At 36.5% G+C, this 15,618-nt stretch overlaps 1 protein-coding gene across 4 annotated transcripts in view; it reads left to right on the top strand.

Annotated features, from left to right (window-relative positions):
• Window positions 1–15,618, top strand: part of mub (poly(rC)-binding protein mub) — a 103,116-nt gene that overhangs the window by 76,795 nt on the left and 10,703 nt on the right. For 3 of the 4 annotated variants that reach the window (XM_018543216.1, XM_018543218.1, XM_018543215.1), the window contains exons 2-5: window positions 1,378–1,627; window positions 8,481–8,537; window positions 8,870–9,268; window positions 9,879–10,283. In XM_018543216.1, coding sequence (XP_018398718.1) covers window positions 1,547–1,627; window positions 8,481–8,537; window positions 8,870–9,268; window positions 9,879–10,283 — 942 coding nt within the window. In that variant the 5' untranslated portion in view covers window positions 1,378–1,546. The remainder of the gene's footprint in view (window positions 1–1,377; window positions 1,628–8,480; window positions 8,538–8,869; window positions 9,269–9,878; window positions 10,284–15,618) is intronic. The other variant, XM_018543217.1, reaches the window with a different exon arrangement.

Raw genomic sequence — 15,618 nt, forward strand, 5'->3', positions numbered from 1 at the left:
TTTACACTATAAATATATATGCGCTTTTATATAAAGCTTATTCTCCATAATACAATTGTGTAAATGTAATTGTATTTGTAAGAATTGACCAATCGCAGTCGACTTTTCATATTCGACTGTGATTGATCAATTCTTACAACTATAGTACTATGACCTGCCTTTGTGAATCGGAAATCCATTAGGGAAAGACAAAGAAGAATTCTTACAGCTACCACTTCAGTCAGAATGACACGTAGGTTGCAGCAAGTACGAACTAGTTGCATCATGATTAGCTAAAATAAAACCGTATATCTATAGTAATACGATTACGGTTTTATAACTGTGCTACGTAATTGTAGAATAAGCTTAAGATCTCCAAAATTTTCGTATTTTTTCCTTACGTCACGTTGTATTCCGCGAATATTCGACGAACACTCCTTCTTTCTGTTATATTAGAATAATAAATGTTCTTTTCGTTGGTCGATTCAAGCGAAAGCACAAAATGAGATCGACCGTGAACCGGGAAATTGATGTTTTATTTCGCTCGATTCTTATTACGACAAGCGTTACGAATGATGCTATATTTTACGCTTGCGGAAAGGAGACGTCAAGTCAAACGTTACGGTCTTTTCGTCGTCGATATTTTACAATATTGGATAATCTTAAAGAGTTAAAAAATTTCAACATCAGCTCGAAATAAGCACATTGCAGACTAATAGATTTAATAATTATATTCGATGAACGTAAATGCAGTATAGAGAATATGATGCTTCGTGCATAAAACAGATCTAGTTGATTATGCTGTGTAGACTCCTCGATATAGTTCCGTAATTCTCAAACGGACTCACACTAAGTTAATACAGTGGTGTATCGCATTCCCGAAATCGCCGCTCCTCGACGGCTGGTTGGCCGCGCGCTATTGTTATGCTAATTCCGAAGTTCACTCCAAACCATTTATTTCTGTGTGAATTCAACGCCCAGATAAATGAATTTCGCCATAACATAATCTCTTATGCACAGCATAAATTAAACTTACAAATTTCATTATCAATTTATGCATACAGGATTTCGATCATAATCAGTATAATATATTGATTGTGATTGAAACGAGGTTGACGGCATTTCGAGTTTGAATGTAAAAGGGTGAATAATAAAAATTACAGATTATTAAAAAAAAAAAAAAGAACGAATAGCACACAATTTACAAGAATAAAATGCGCGACAGTGCGAATTATCCGAATGATCTTTCTTTTATAAATCTTTAAAAAATACAAAGGTTGTTTTTTTAAGTTCTCTAAAAATCCTTTCTGTCAAAATGTAAAAAAGTGTATTTAAAATAGAAAAAAGAATCAATAGGTGTATGTGATGGTTTTGTAACCTAGATATTTCTGATTTCAGTACGAGGACCGAGACTACTTGGGAGCGCTTGAGGAGCACATCCCCCGAGACTCCCCCGATCAAGATCACTCGCCTAACCTCTCCCCTGTCCTCGCCCTCCTCCGCGTCCTTTCCCTCCGCGAACGTCGAGAAGGTCTCCAATCGAAGCCACAAGATCCGCAATCACGCAATGGACGGCATGGACAACAAACCGGTGTTGAACGATGATCCCTCGGTCACTCTGACCATCCGCCTGATTATGCAGGGCAAAGTAAGCTACCCGTTATATTTCGGCGTAAAATAATTTCATTGAGTTTATTTAATCGAGTACGTATGTTTAAACTGCGAGTTGAAAATCGGCGTTCCGAATCGCCGGGCATGTTTATCACGGCGTTTTAACGTCGCTCGCTCGATTTATTCCGCATACAATTCTTCTTTTTTTTTTTTTTGACTAATCCAAAGTGCAGAACGTTAAGCGTTTTATAGGAGATTGAACACAGAATTTAATGTTCTTTTCACGCGTATTTTTACCTTACGGATTTCAATGTCGTTTTGGATAACTTTTTTTAATCAATAATTTTCGCGTTTGTTTTACATTTGTACGGTGACCTAATATGTATACGAAAGATTTTTTTATACTTAACATTTGAAATTATTCATGTGCCTCGCTACGTTATTTGAAATTGGAGAAGCAGGAGTAATAAGATAATGCATTATCGAGGACGGAAAGCTCGCATTTGCATGTATATGTGTACATGATGTGCGTGTTCAAAATCTCGCATCAAACAGCCTCCCACTGGATATCAATTGATATCCGTTTGTAGAGGCGCGTTGGCTCGGAGAATAAATCACATTTATCGTTCGTATCTCATTTCGGAACGTATGATTTTTAAAGGTTTGCGAGACGCATACTGTTTTAAAAAAATGTCGAAAGCACACTGTAACTATTTTTGAAAACGTATCGACGCTTTTTCATCGAGTATGATTAGATTTTGTTGTTGCGTTTCATGTTAACACATGAAAATGTCTAAGCGTCCGCCATCGCCATTCTGGAAGCTTATAACGGTTTTTCAAATGAGACGTAAATTACAAAAGTGATCGAATTTAATAGAATATTTATAACTTAGTTAATATCTAGTGAATTTGCTCATTTTTGTGATCTTCACTTCGTCTCAAGAAGAACAGTATTAAGTCTCCTGGACTGTGATATAATTTGTATTTGCCGAAGTTCCAAGAAAAAGACGTAATTGCTTAGCTGGCGTGGCGATGATAAATCTCAGACGCGTCACTCGCGGTCCTCACTGTCACTTACAGTGTTCTCTTTTTGACAATTACTGCGAATTATTTACGGGAGGCCGACCGCGCCTTTCGACACATTGTGGCTGGTCACAGCATTCTGGCACATAATATAATTCTTCCATCGGAATGGGAAAGCCGAGCTTATTTTACATCAGCTAGATATTCGTATAAATCCAGAGAACTAAAATAACGCAGCCTAACACTTTTGTTCTTGTTTAATTTGTTTCTATACAAGCCGACGTCGTCACTCAGTGTGATGCAGAGATGTGAATCGATACGATGAACGGAAACGCGTAGAAGATAACATTCCGGAGTTATAAGGATGTTATTAGCGTCCTTTGTTATGTCAAAGTCATTAACACGGAAATAAGTTTCATTCACGATAAACCACATTTAAGGATTAACCGCATTGGCTGAGATAATACCGCCATCGAGGTGACTTATAAAGGCCATTTGTCATTATTAGTTGTATGTAACGAAAGCGTGATCTTTCCCACTGAAAACTGAATTGGATGTCTTACAATTCTACTAGTAGAGCGTATCATCGGAGATGTTCTCGGAATCACGTTTGACCGCGCACGAGACAGACAATGTGTCCTGAAACGTATACGAGCGTTTGACGCGCTGCCAAGAATTCGAGGTTGTTGTTTTTCGCGTAAACTACGTTGCGATCTTCGTGTCGCATAAACTGACAGATTCTCTATCGGCCACTCTTTGGCGAGATTGGAATTTCTATCTATGGAAAGTTCGATGAGAAATTGGCATTTACCGCAATTGTTGGTATCATTGATCAATATTGCGTGTTTTGCAGCATTGAGCGCTTTAAATCAGATTCATGTTACATTGAAGTTTATTGGGTATTACGCAATAAATTGAATTTGCGTGGAATTGCATGACTACGGTATTCTCGGTAATATATTTGTAAGTAATCTTCGCTGCGATAAAGATGCGTATAAATTCCATTGCAGATGATTAGGAAGAATCGATTACTTGGCGACAGAAAACATCGTCTGTTTATTGAAGCAATGTGATTTTTTAATCAATTTTCGATTAATTTAACTGACGATTAACTCACAGTAGTGTCAATAGTTGTTTTATGCCTATTTCCACCAATGTAGATTAATTTTAATCTTGGTTCAACTAACTCTTCATCTTTTTTTAGTTCTAAGAATTAGGAAAAGATGAATAAGTTGAACAGAGATTAAAATTAATCTACACACATTGATAGAAACATTAAGCCTTGATTTAATTTACTGTTTATCTTTTTGTAATTCTTAGAATTAAAAAAGATAAAGAGAAAATTAAATCGAGATTAAAGTTAATCTCATTGGTGGAACCAGGCCACAGAAGAGGAAGAAGAGAGATATGTGATATATTGAAGTGATGTTGATATTACTGTAAGCTAATCGTCGGTTAGCTTAACCAGAGATTGGTGAAAGAGGTCCTCAAAGAGAGGGTCTCGTGCGGAGTCTCGGTTGACGGATTCAAAAACGGGGAAAATGGAGAACCATTGAAAAGATCATGCACAGGAATGAAGCAGAGGGCAATTATACGAATGTTTTAGTTCGACGATGACAAGGGGAAGAGGAGTACTTGTGGTCATCGGTAAAAGCAATTTTCGTTACACGCTCCAGCTCTTTGCCCTGCATGTTACTACGTCTTCCCTTTGTAGACATCTGCGAAAATGGCACACGCGATGTTTTATGGATACCTTTATCTGTGATTTCATCTTCAGTCATCTTCTCGGTGAAAAGTCCAATTTTAATAGCTGTTTCCTCTGATGAATCGTTAATCCTCGGCTCGTGAAATCGAATTCTTCTGACAAAGTTCATAATTACAGTGAGATCACTGATTACTGATAGTTAATAAATGTACATTTAACAGTTAATTGAGAATTCTACGAACAAATATGCATAATAACGAGAAAAAAAAAAAAAAATAGATATTCCGGAAAGAGGGAGAAGTTTTCAGAGATCTTATTCTAGAAAACTTTATCTTATGAATTGAGAGTGAAAGTTTCCCGGGAAACAGCACGTAATTCGATGCTTATATCAGTTACGTCATCCATGAGATTATCGAGAACGGAATTTCTGTAGAAAAGTTGCTCCGCGGAGCACTGGCCTTTCGCGACAAGTGTCAAAGTTTATTTAGCCTGTACTCGTTATCGTTCTAGGAATACGTCACCTACCAACGTTCTGCCTGTAATTAATTATATCGTGCGCGAGGTGCAATACTGCTCGTCGTAGTACGAGTAATTAATGTCCGCCGTCTCTGTAATTAATCGCATCTAGCTAGACACCAATGCCCCTTTCGATGCGCAAATCTTTTCGCCACCACTATCTGCCAAGTTTTACAATTCGTTGTTAATTCTTTCTAATTATTAGGACGAATACGGAGTGCTAAATTCAGCACTTTTCCAATGAACTCTGGATTCAGTTTTACTTATTGGATCGCTACGTAAGAGATTTGTGATAAGAACACACCGAATCATTAGAATTTGTTGAAATTGGTAAACTTTAGGAGCAATGCAATTGAACTGTGGAAAGGAATGCTAACATTAGAAAGCTGAGAAGTAAGAGAGACTACATATATACATATACACAACACACAATATAGATTCGTGCTAAAGTGCGAAATAGAAATTGTTGCACATTCCTGCATGTTTGAACAATACTTGACCGTCTAAAGCCACGCGTGAGGGTCAATCTCTCATCCAGTGATGCATCTTTTCCGATATTTCTGGAGAGTCTCTCGACAGTCTGTCAACCCTCTGAATCTGATTCTCTCATCGGATTTAAACGAATCACTGTGTCTCCGGTGCAAGAAAATATTTCCGTGGCAAATCTCATTATATCCGTGTTTTTGACGTCTCGACGATGATATGTCGACTACGTCACGGCGTATCCAGGGGTTCGTCCCCTCGTCAACATGTTTTTTTTCCCCCGAGGTGTCTGCGTTTAGTTACAGCAGGATGAAAATCAACTCATGCTTAAAGATTAATGACGGAAAGCGTAGTACCTTATTAATTACGTGTACATTTACAAGACTAATCCAATTAGCAGGTTACGAACATCTCTTACATTACTATTTTTTTATTAATTAATAATAACATTTGTTAATATTTTAACATAACGTCTCTCTAAGCTAAACATTGAAGATTTATCTAACTATTCTAACTCTTTTGTAATTTCTGAATTGTGTATACATTTTACTTTATACTTTTTATAAATTGAAAATTTTATCACATCTTACAATAATAATAGTTTTAATACAAAAATTCCAGCGATGTCGAATGTTTTCAAGTCGTCGTCGTGTTGACAATTCGGACATAGCGAACACATTGATCTTTCACGGACATTTATTAATTATACGCCTATTTACTCGACTCGCCAATGCCGTGATCGCGCGTGTTGCAAAACTTTGGAAGCTCTGCAAACGGGTAAACGGATAGTCGGGCAGCCTCCTTCGCGCGAAATAAATACGTCTGGCCGCATTTTTGGCCGGAGAGGCATTATGTCTGCTGGTGAAGCACGCACCGTAATCTTCTCAGCAGACTGGACACTGGCCAGGGCCAAAAGCCAATAGGCGGATGCATCACGGATTATCGTGTTTCCATTATCCTTCTGATGGCTTAGTCCTAATGACTGATGCTCAATGACTACGATCTAGAAATCAATGTAATTCAGTAAAAATAAGCTAAATAAACAGCCAGATAAACTGCCAACTTTACTATTAGAAAGACTGGAATATATTTTAACCTACAGTTTCTTTAATAGCTGTACCGTCAACAAAATAAAGCATTACGAAACTTCTATGAATAAAAATTGCAATCGCTTGTATTTTTCTTTGGTCAGCAACAGGAAAAACTTACATGAAGTTATCTCTAATTTTATTTTAATTTTCACTATGCTCAAACGATATGCTCTCGTTATTGTATTGCCGAACAAATTCATGGTCGTTAGCTCGTGTTCGATCTTATGATATCATTATGGTGTAAATATTTGGCTGAAGTTCAAGCCGACTCGTACCTGTTATCCAAATATTTTCTTTTCGTCTCAGCCACGTATAACCAATCTCTCTTTCTAGCTTCTAGCTGTTGAATCCAGTCATTTTGTGAGAGAGATGACAATTAATAATCGCCAAACACACACACGCACACACTGGGAAGAGGGACGCTCCTGTTTCCTCTTGCTTTCTTCGCCGCCAGTGTATTCTGTTTTGGGCTTTTGGACAAGTCTCTGGACTCCAGCAGGTTGGACGTCAGCCAGGGCCACCGTCCAACCGGTTATATACTATCAGGAATCATTCCTGCAATCATAGAACAACTTAAAAGACTTCTAATTTTTGCTACTTCCGTCTTCATTTACGCAAGGATTAAAAGATTTTAATTTAATCTGGGCGACAAACTCGTAGCTCAATAAAATTATCTTTCTTTTGCTTGTCACTTATCGTTTACACTTAAATGTGTTTTGTTGACGTTTCTTAAATTGACGTTCAAGATGTGTAAGGCACTTGAAGCTGGGGTTTTTTTTAATTCTGTATGTCGCAGTATATTATTCATCTTCTGCGCTTCATTCCACCTCTTATGGCGACGTGATGGTATATTTACAGAAGTGGGACAATATCGGAAAACTTTTAATCTTATTTCATCAAAGTAGGCTGCACTCAAACTATTGACCGGTATAGCGACGTGGCTATACTTATCTCTCGAAAGCGGCATCCATGGAGGAGCCGCCATGACGTTCTATCCTGCCTTGATAACACCGCTCGACACGAGCTGATCTCTCGAGGACTTGCAATCTCGCGAATTTTGCCGATCGTCGCCTGACCCTCATAGTTGGCGCGTCGCCAAGTCTTCTTCCCTCATCGTCTCGCTGTCTTCTTGTTCCAGCTATATTTGCCTCGGCGTGCATCTAATTCGTCGGCGATGACGCTTGTCCGATCGCACTACCTCGTGCACGTCAATAGGAATTCACGACTGTCGCCATCGCTGATTTACTTACGTTCGCGTAGAACGAACGACAGAACTATGGAAATATATAAATCTAATTAGGGTCAGCATTGTGAAACATATTCGAATAAGTGACTTTGTGTTTGAGCTGGCACGCGACTTCGTTCTCATAAAATGTGTCGAGGTAACAGAGGAGCCGTTGTTTTAATGCATGAAACTTTGATCTTCCTAAACGAAGGAATGATAAACCAATAGCGCAAGGTACGTGAAACTCGTTAACGTCGCTAAGAACGTTGGTATTTCATCCGGCAAACATCGTCTAAGTTTAGAGAAAGCGTAGTAATATACCCGCTGGTTGCTTCGAAAACCTAACTGTGACATTATCCGAGGTCAGATGATATCAGGGTGGTAGACACGAAGTCTGAGTGGACATCAGCTACTTGTATACGTATATCTAATCTATTAATTATAGGCTTGCATGCCAATTATGTCGTTTATCGCATATCTGTCACAGTTACTTCCTTCTATGTATAATGTACTGACGTATCAAAAATGAATGATATCCAATATATTTAGCAGAATTGTACATTATACATTTGCTTGTGAACGCGTTGAAAATATGTTCTATCATTATCGATTGACAACTGATATATAATTGTGTTGTATCAATTATGTTTTTATTATACAATATAATAAATAATGAATATTACAATATCGCGCTATTTTGTTTCATCAACAGATTTATCAACAATTTCTGCATTATTCAGAACATAAGTAATCAAGCGTATGTGCGTTTGTGTTGAATTTAATTAATACAATAGGGTCTTACGAAAGATAGTGTTTAAATTAACGTAATATTTTTATTTTATTACAGGAAGTTGGTAGCATTATCGGGAAAAAAGGAGAAATTGTCAAAAGGTTCCGTGAAGAAGTAAGTATTAGTTTTTGAACACAATACGTCATCCGATAATGAAAAAAAGAATTATGTGTAATTGCATTACGTACAGTACGTAAGATGATACTCTATGTGAAAGCATGTAAATTATTACTATCTACGATCGGTTTCAGCTATCAAGGACACATTGCATTTACTCTCTTAAATTTGTTTTCTTTAATCATTCTCTCACTAATACACACTAACTTGACCTCTCAGAATAGCAGGCATTGATTATCGAATGTTGGAAGCCGAAAATAGCTTTATATACATGCATATTATATGAAGACCCATGATCGGTAATACTTTTTCCCGTTCGTCCAACGCAGTCCGGCGCGAAAATCAATATCTCCGATGGTTCCTGTCCGGAACGGATAGTGACTGTTACCGGGCCGACGAACTCGATCTTCAAGGCGTTCACGCTGATATGCAAGAAGTTCGAAGAGTGGTGCTCCCAGTTTCACGATATTCAGGGTGGCGGTGCCGGTGGTGGCGGTGGTGTATCGAGGCCGCCCATCACACTCAGACTGATTGTTCCCGCTTCGCAATGCGGTTCCCTGATCGGCAAGGGTGGTTCCAAGATCAAAGAAATTCGGGAGGTTACTGGTGCCTCCATTCAAGTCGCTTCCGAGATGTTGCCTAATTCGACGGAACGTGCAGTAACCATATCCGGTACCAGCGAGGCAATCACGCAATGCATATATCATATCTGTTGCGTTATGCTAGAGGTACGTACCATCGTCTTGCGACTTCGTAACGATCGATAATTCTAAGTGTTATATAGTTTGCACTTTGATATTTGACTATGTAGAAATTGTTTGTAACAACTATAACCTAAAGCAACTTACATAATCGTTCATAAGTGCTATTAATTTTGTTAAATATACATATCTAGAAATACAATTTACAGTTATTAATCTGTTAACAAATAGTAAATATTAACGATCGAGATTTAATAACAATACTTATCATATTGATTTAATCTTGAAAGGAAGATTGCACGTATTTAAACAATTTCATTGAATTATGCGAGTTGGATTTAACCTACTAAAGTCCAGATTAAATTAGTATTTATAACAATGTATTCATATATAACAATAATTACATTTGAATTTTTTTCATTATTTATAAGTTTTTCCAGAGAAACGTAGTATACCTGCAGCTGTAAACAAAGTTTTCAACGGTAAAGCAATTCTTTTTTTTACCCAAATGTCATGTCATTTTTGGACTTTAATAGGATAAAAGAGCCATCTTTTGGTGTGTATAATAATAACGCGATCAAATCTAATGGCTCGATCGGTGTATTTACACTCGTGCATATGTTTCTTTCTGTTTCAGTCCCCTCCCAAAGGTGCCACGATCCCTTATCGCCCCAAACCCCAAGTCGGTGGGCCAGTGATCCTGGCTGGTGGGCAAGCCTACACCATCCAGGGTAATTACGCGGTGCCCGCCCACTCGGACGTAAGTACAGTATTACCATTGCCCGCGCCCGCTGCCGGGCCCGCCCCGCCCTCGCTGAATACCCAAACTTTGACGACCTCGCCCTTCGCGGCCCACCCCTCATCCTCGGCCTTCGCCGCTTCTCACGGGCACCCGCTCCTATCCACGGCCCATCTTACGACCCCACATCATCCTCTCCACCCGAGCCCCTTACACGCCAGCGTGGCAGGCCTCGCCGACCCCCTGCTGAAGAGTGGACACTTGCAGGCAGCCCTCCCGCCCGCACACCTCGTGGCAGACGCCGTAAGTCTTTTGTTTTTCGTGCTCCACCCTCTCCTGTACCCCTTCTTGATCACGAACCTGATTACCACATACCTCCTGGGTAACAATATACATATGATGGATTTCCATTCCACTTGTCCAAAAAATCAATACACCCCCCCCCTCCCCTTTCTATTCAGTGTCTCCTTATTGTACATGATCCTTAATATATCAAAGCAAAACTTCAAACCAGCGACTTCGGCAGATGGTTTCACGTTGGAATGATTACGAAGAAAGAGAGTCAGATGATTTTCGGAGAAACGGAGAGTAATCTGTTTCTCTTTAGAAAGCTAGATAAATTAAACTGAAAATCTGAATAGAAACGTCTGAATATTTGTTGAAAGGCTAATATTAACGCAGTCAAGAATTTCTTATTTGTTTATAGTACGTTTTCATATCTATATTTATTATGTTTTTTATATAGTAGTTAAGAAAGAGAAATCACTTGCGTAACGAATCTACACTTGTTCATGGTATTAGTGGGATTAATTTGCGGTTAAGTTAATGCGCAATCGGAGGGTAGAAAGTTTTATAGATAAACGAATGGTCAAGCGTGTAGTTACTTGTTTGTTGCAACAGCGATTAAACAGTAGTTTTCATTAAAGGCGAAAGAGCATGGTTGTAAGAAATAGATTAACGTGAAGCTTTTATTTAATCGTGATTCTTGATCTTTTTTGTGATTTAATTTCATTAAAATTGTCTTTACTATATTGCATAATATTAATTTTGGCTGTGGTGAAAAACATTATGAGTTATTACAGTAAATTTCTTATATCAAGATGAAACATTTGAAATTATTTTGAAAATGTATTAGATATTTATATTCAAAGCTGAAGTAACAGTTTACACTATGCTTATATATACATATATATATATATATATATATATATATAATAATGTTAGACATAATGAAATTTTTGCGTATCTTGTTTATGATTACTTTGTAAACAATGTGTTGATATAAAAAGAATTTACACTGAATTCAATGTAATTTTGGATTCGCGCGAGAGATTATTCCAATTTTCGCCAAATGCCGTGGAAGCTCACAATCTATCAATATATTTCATTATTATCTAGGTCACTTGGTCCTCTTCCTTTTGAAACTCTTTGCTGTCCTCTGTTTCCCTCCGCGTATATGCATCAATATCTTGGCTTTTCTGCTCTTTGTACGGTCTTGAGCTTTCTATTTAGGAATATTCATGTCGCAATATCCTTATCTTCGATTACTTGAAGATGTGATCGAAAGGATCCTGTCGTACGATTAGGTTCCGACCGTACATATCTTCAATCATTTTCTATCTAGTCGCGTGACTTCAACTGCAGAAACATCTGATTAAACATAACATGGAACGAAATAAAGTATGCTGTAATTATATTTAATAACTGCTTTCAACATGACATCAGAAATTACTTTGCCAGTCGATGTTAGAAGGTTTCTCACATCAAAAGTACGGAATGTTTGCGATCTGTTTTTGTTAGTTGAAATTTTATAAATTATATTTTAATAATAATGATTACTTGTTTTCTTTCATATTTTTAGAATAGACAAATATCTTTTCAGAATTTTGCGGTATCAGTGAAGTCACGCGAGATTTTCCAGCTTTGCTTTATATCCGTATGAGCTGTTACATGCATGCTTTCCTCTTTGGATTATTTTTTTTTCTAAATCCTATAGACGTTCACCGACGCTTCTAACAAGCTCGACCTGAATTTATGTACTAATATTTCCTTTGTGTATGCTTGCATTTGGTAGTGGGTTGATCACCTTAAATATTGCTTGCCATCCTTCACAGTGCATAGAGAAATTTGAAAATGCATGCTACGTAAAAAGAGTGCAATTGTACGACATTACATGAGCTCCTTCGATATCAGGTTGAAGTTCGCGTTAGTAAGTTTGATTTTAATAAATAATTATATTTATGCGATACGTCTAGTTTGATTCTTGTCAATTCAGGACATTCTTGGAACAGAATTGACAAGAATTAATAAATTGGAGCTAATTATTCTTATTTATTTTATTTTTTATAAATCGATTTGCATTTTCTTTGATGACAATGCAAACATTGCAAGTTTAAGTTTTAAATATTTATCTAGTATCTAAAAATTTTGGTCGTGCACTGCATTTATATTGTTCCGTTGATGATCGTATTGAATTATCAATTAGTTGTTCTATTCTTTTATGTATAATCTATCTTCGTTCACATCTACTTTTAGATGAGAAAAATACAGGATATGCACATTAGAATTGATCGATCTCTGTAATATGTATTCGGCACAGACGTACTGCATCAAGCAGATAAATAGCCCAGTTTTCTCGATACGATCATCGTCCGAGAGCAGCAATTTGTGCTCTCTCTCGGAAGGAACATGGAGGCAAAATGGGGATTTGTTCTGAGCCTCGCGCCAAACGATCGGGCCTGCTTAGCATGAATGCTTGCTCACGGGTCGCACAATGGATTCGTCATGGCTTGTCGTTGGATTCGGTCAGGGAGAGAGTGAGAGAGAGACGTATAGAAGGTCCCAGATGTTACTGCTACAAGTCTCAACGAACGGCTTGCGATCAATGAGGAGGCCAAATCACCAAATAACCGACGCTCTAATTCCGGGCTACTATGGTAGTGTTTTGAAAATCCACTCATCCGGCCGATCGATCGGCAGATACCATGAAACGTCACTCTGATAAATGCCTGTATGATCAATTGAATTGTTCTCGAGATACGATAGGAAGTTTTATCAGTATGTTATTTCAATATTTTAATTACGACAGTTTGTTACGTTTTTTGATATATTTATATAACTCGGTTGATACTCTAATTTAGTAAAAAAGTTGCTTTTTGTATTTTCATATTTAAATATCGCGATATCAGAATATGAGAGTGCCAGATCAAATGTTTTAATTCTTCTGCCTTTTAATAATGATTGTATAATTCTGGTAAATTTTATTATTCGCTTTGAAAACGTAAATTAAATTTTGCGTTATGTAAAGTAGATAAAAATTACTGGCCTTCTCTGTTTCTTCCAATTTGTTGATTTATATCAAAATACGTTTATTTTTGCTAAAATATTTTGATAAATTAAATATTGTAAAAAAAATCTTTAATCTTCTGTGACGAAACTTTCGAGGTCAATCATGTAAGTATTTTCATATAGCATTATCAGGTTGACGTATCGTCGTGTCTCACCTTCTGTCCTATCTTCTCTTTCTGTGCGCTCTTCAACGACCGACGTCCGACACGGAGCCCGACTTCCTCGAGTCCGATTTGCTACCCGGAAACGAAACAAACGAACACAAGATGCGCAATAAAAAAGAAACGTGTCTATACTATAATACATTCCATTATCCATAGATATATTACGGCTTGACCAATTTTTTTTGTTCTTGTTTTTTGTTTTCCTTTCTTCCAGTTCGATTATTGTCCGTTAACTTCGAGAGACGTGGCTGATAGGGTGGGGTTAATTTGTAGAAGCGATAAATAAATAATAAATTATGACAAAATCACAAACGAACAAGGACATGCATGCGTGGCACGAAAAGAGGTAGATTACCTAGATATAATATTACTATTGCGCTTTATATCTACTTTCACGATCCCATCTTTAATACTTTCTCAGTTTCTCAGTCTGCTTGATGAACTCTTACGGCTTACAGTACACGGTTACTACTTCGCTTCTTCTCCTGATACACTGTCTCTGATTTTGTGTTTTTATTTCTGTTTATCTCTACACGGTCTCACATAAGAAATCGTTTCCTGCTCTCCTTTTTAAAATTGACTTCCCTTATCCGATCACAACCAGATTTCCTTTAAAATTCAATTGAGAACGTAGAAAAAAACGTAGGAAAAAACATATTTAAAATTTCAATTTAGTTCTCGCGTGATTGTTTCTTTTATTTCTCGCTTTTTATATGAAATACAGTCGTTCAACCTCAGGTTTTGTAGAATTTTACTTTTGTACCAACTTTTGTAGAATTTTAATTTAATTATATACGTTATATTATCATTATATTTAAAAAATATGTTTTACCTTTAATAGATCTAAAATTATTTATAAAATTTATTTAAATTACTAAAAAATTGTAAAAAAGGTTAAATACGCTTTTTTATTATAATTTTAGGAAGTTCAAGTTTTGATTCAAATTAAGAAAAATAATAAAAATAACAATATGAAATTTAAATAAAATTTCACATAGTATATTGTCGAGATGAAATATTTCGAATGTTTTGATTGAAATAAAAACATATTTAAAAATATTAATTGTTTTTAACCTATTGAGTGGTTTTTGAATAAATTATTTGTACTGATCTGTTTAGTATACCACTTACATATATATATATATATATACATGTATATATAAGACCTTTGTTTAACTTTAACTAGGCGAGAAATAAAAGATAAGTTACATATACACGGGCGTAGATCGTGTACACGCATTTAATATCGCTCTTGTCGCGTTATGTTTTGTTCGTTTCTCCACTTCCATCCTGAGTTGCTCATTGTCCTCTTGGCGTCCTGTTTAGAATAGCATGGCTTCCGGCACTCTTTTAGTTAAGAGTCAGCGACGAGTTCGTGTAAGGGTGGGCTGCCCTGTTACGTTTCCACCATTTAAGCACATTAGAGAGATCACGTCGGGACGGTTTGTCTACGAGAGGAGGCGTTTACATATTCGGGAATAGACCCTTACTATTTTTTAGATAATTTATTAATTGTAAACATTCCAAACTTCTTTTCTTGAAAATATATTCGGCAAACAATTGGAGAATTCAACAAACATAGACTATTTGTCGGTTGTCATTAATTATTGAAGTTAGAAATTTTATATATCTATATTCTACGTACATCGCAACAATATAAACGTATATATTAAGTTAATGTATATTGCATATCTATATAAATATATGTAGATATTATCTTAATATATATTAATTTCAAGACATGTTTCATATAGTGCAACAGCGCTTAGAAATTTTGCACATAAGTTAGTTTAGATGACAACAGTGATATAGAGAATGAAGTATTATCATTCGTTCAAGGTCACGACATACATACATCCTATCCTTCCTATCTACCTTTCATTTCATCCTTTTTAAAGATAAAAATAGAATATATCATTATTAGTAATTAGATACAATTTTTCTTCCAACGTTTTATTGCTTTAAACGATTAGCTCGTTTTAATGTTTACTAAATAATTATTATAGCCAATCAAAATAACTTATGACTAATTATTAGAATATTTCGTTATCTTCTGATTACAATAGTAACAACATGCCGTTAATAGGATCGTAGTGGATTATACTTGATGAAATGCGATAAAATCT

This window comes from Cyphomyrmex costatus, unplaced genomic scaffold (genome assembly GCF_001594065.2).
Source record: "Cyphomyrmex costatus isolate MS0001 unplaced genomic scaffold, Ccosl1.0 scaffold361, whole genome shotgun sequence".
Lineage (NCBI taxonomy): Eukaryota > Metazoa > Arthropoda > Insecta > Hymenoptera > Formicidae > Cyphomyrmex > Cyphomyrmex costatus.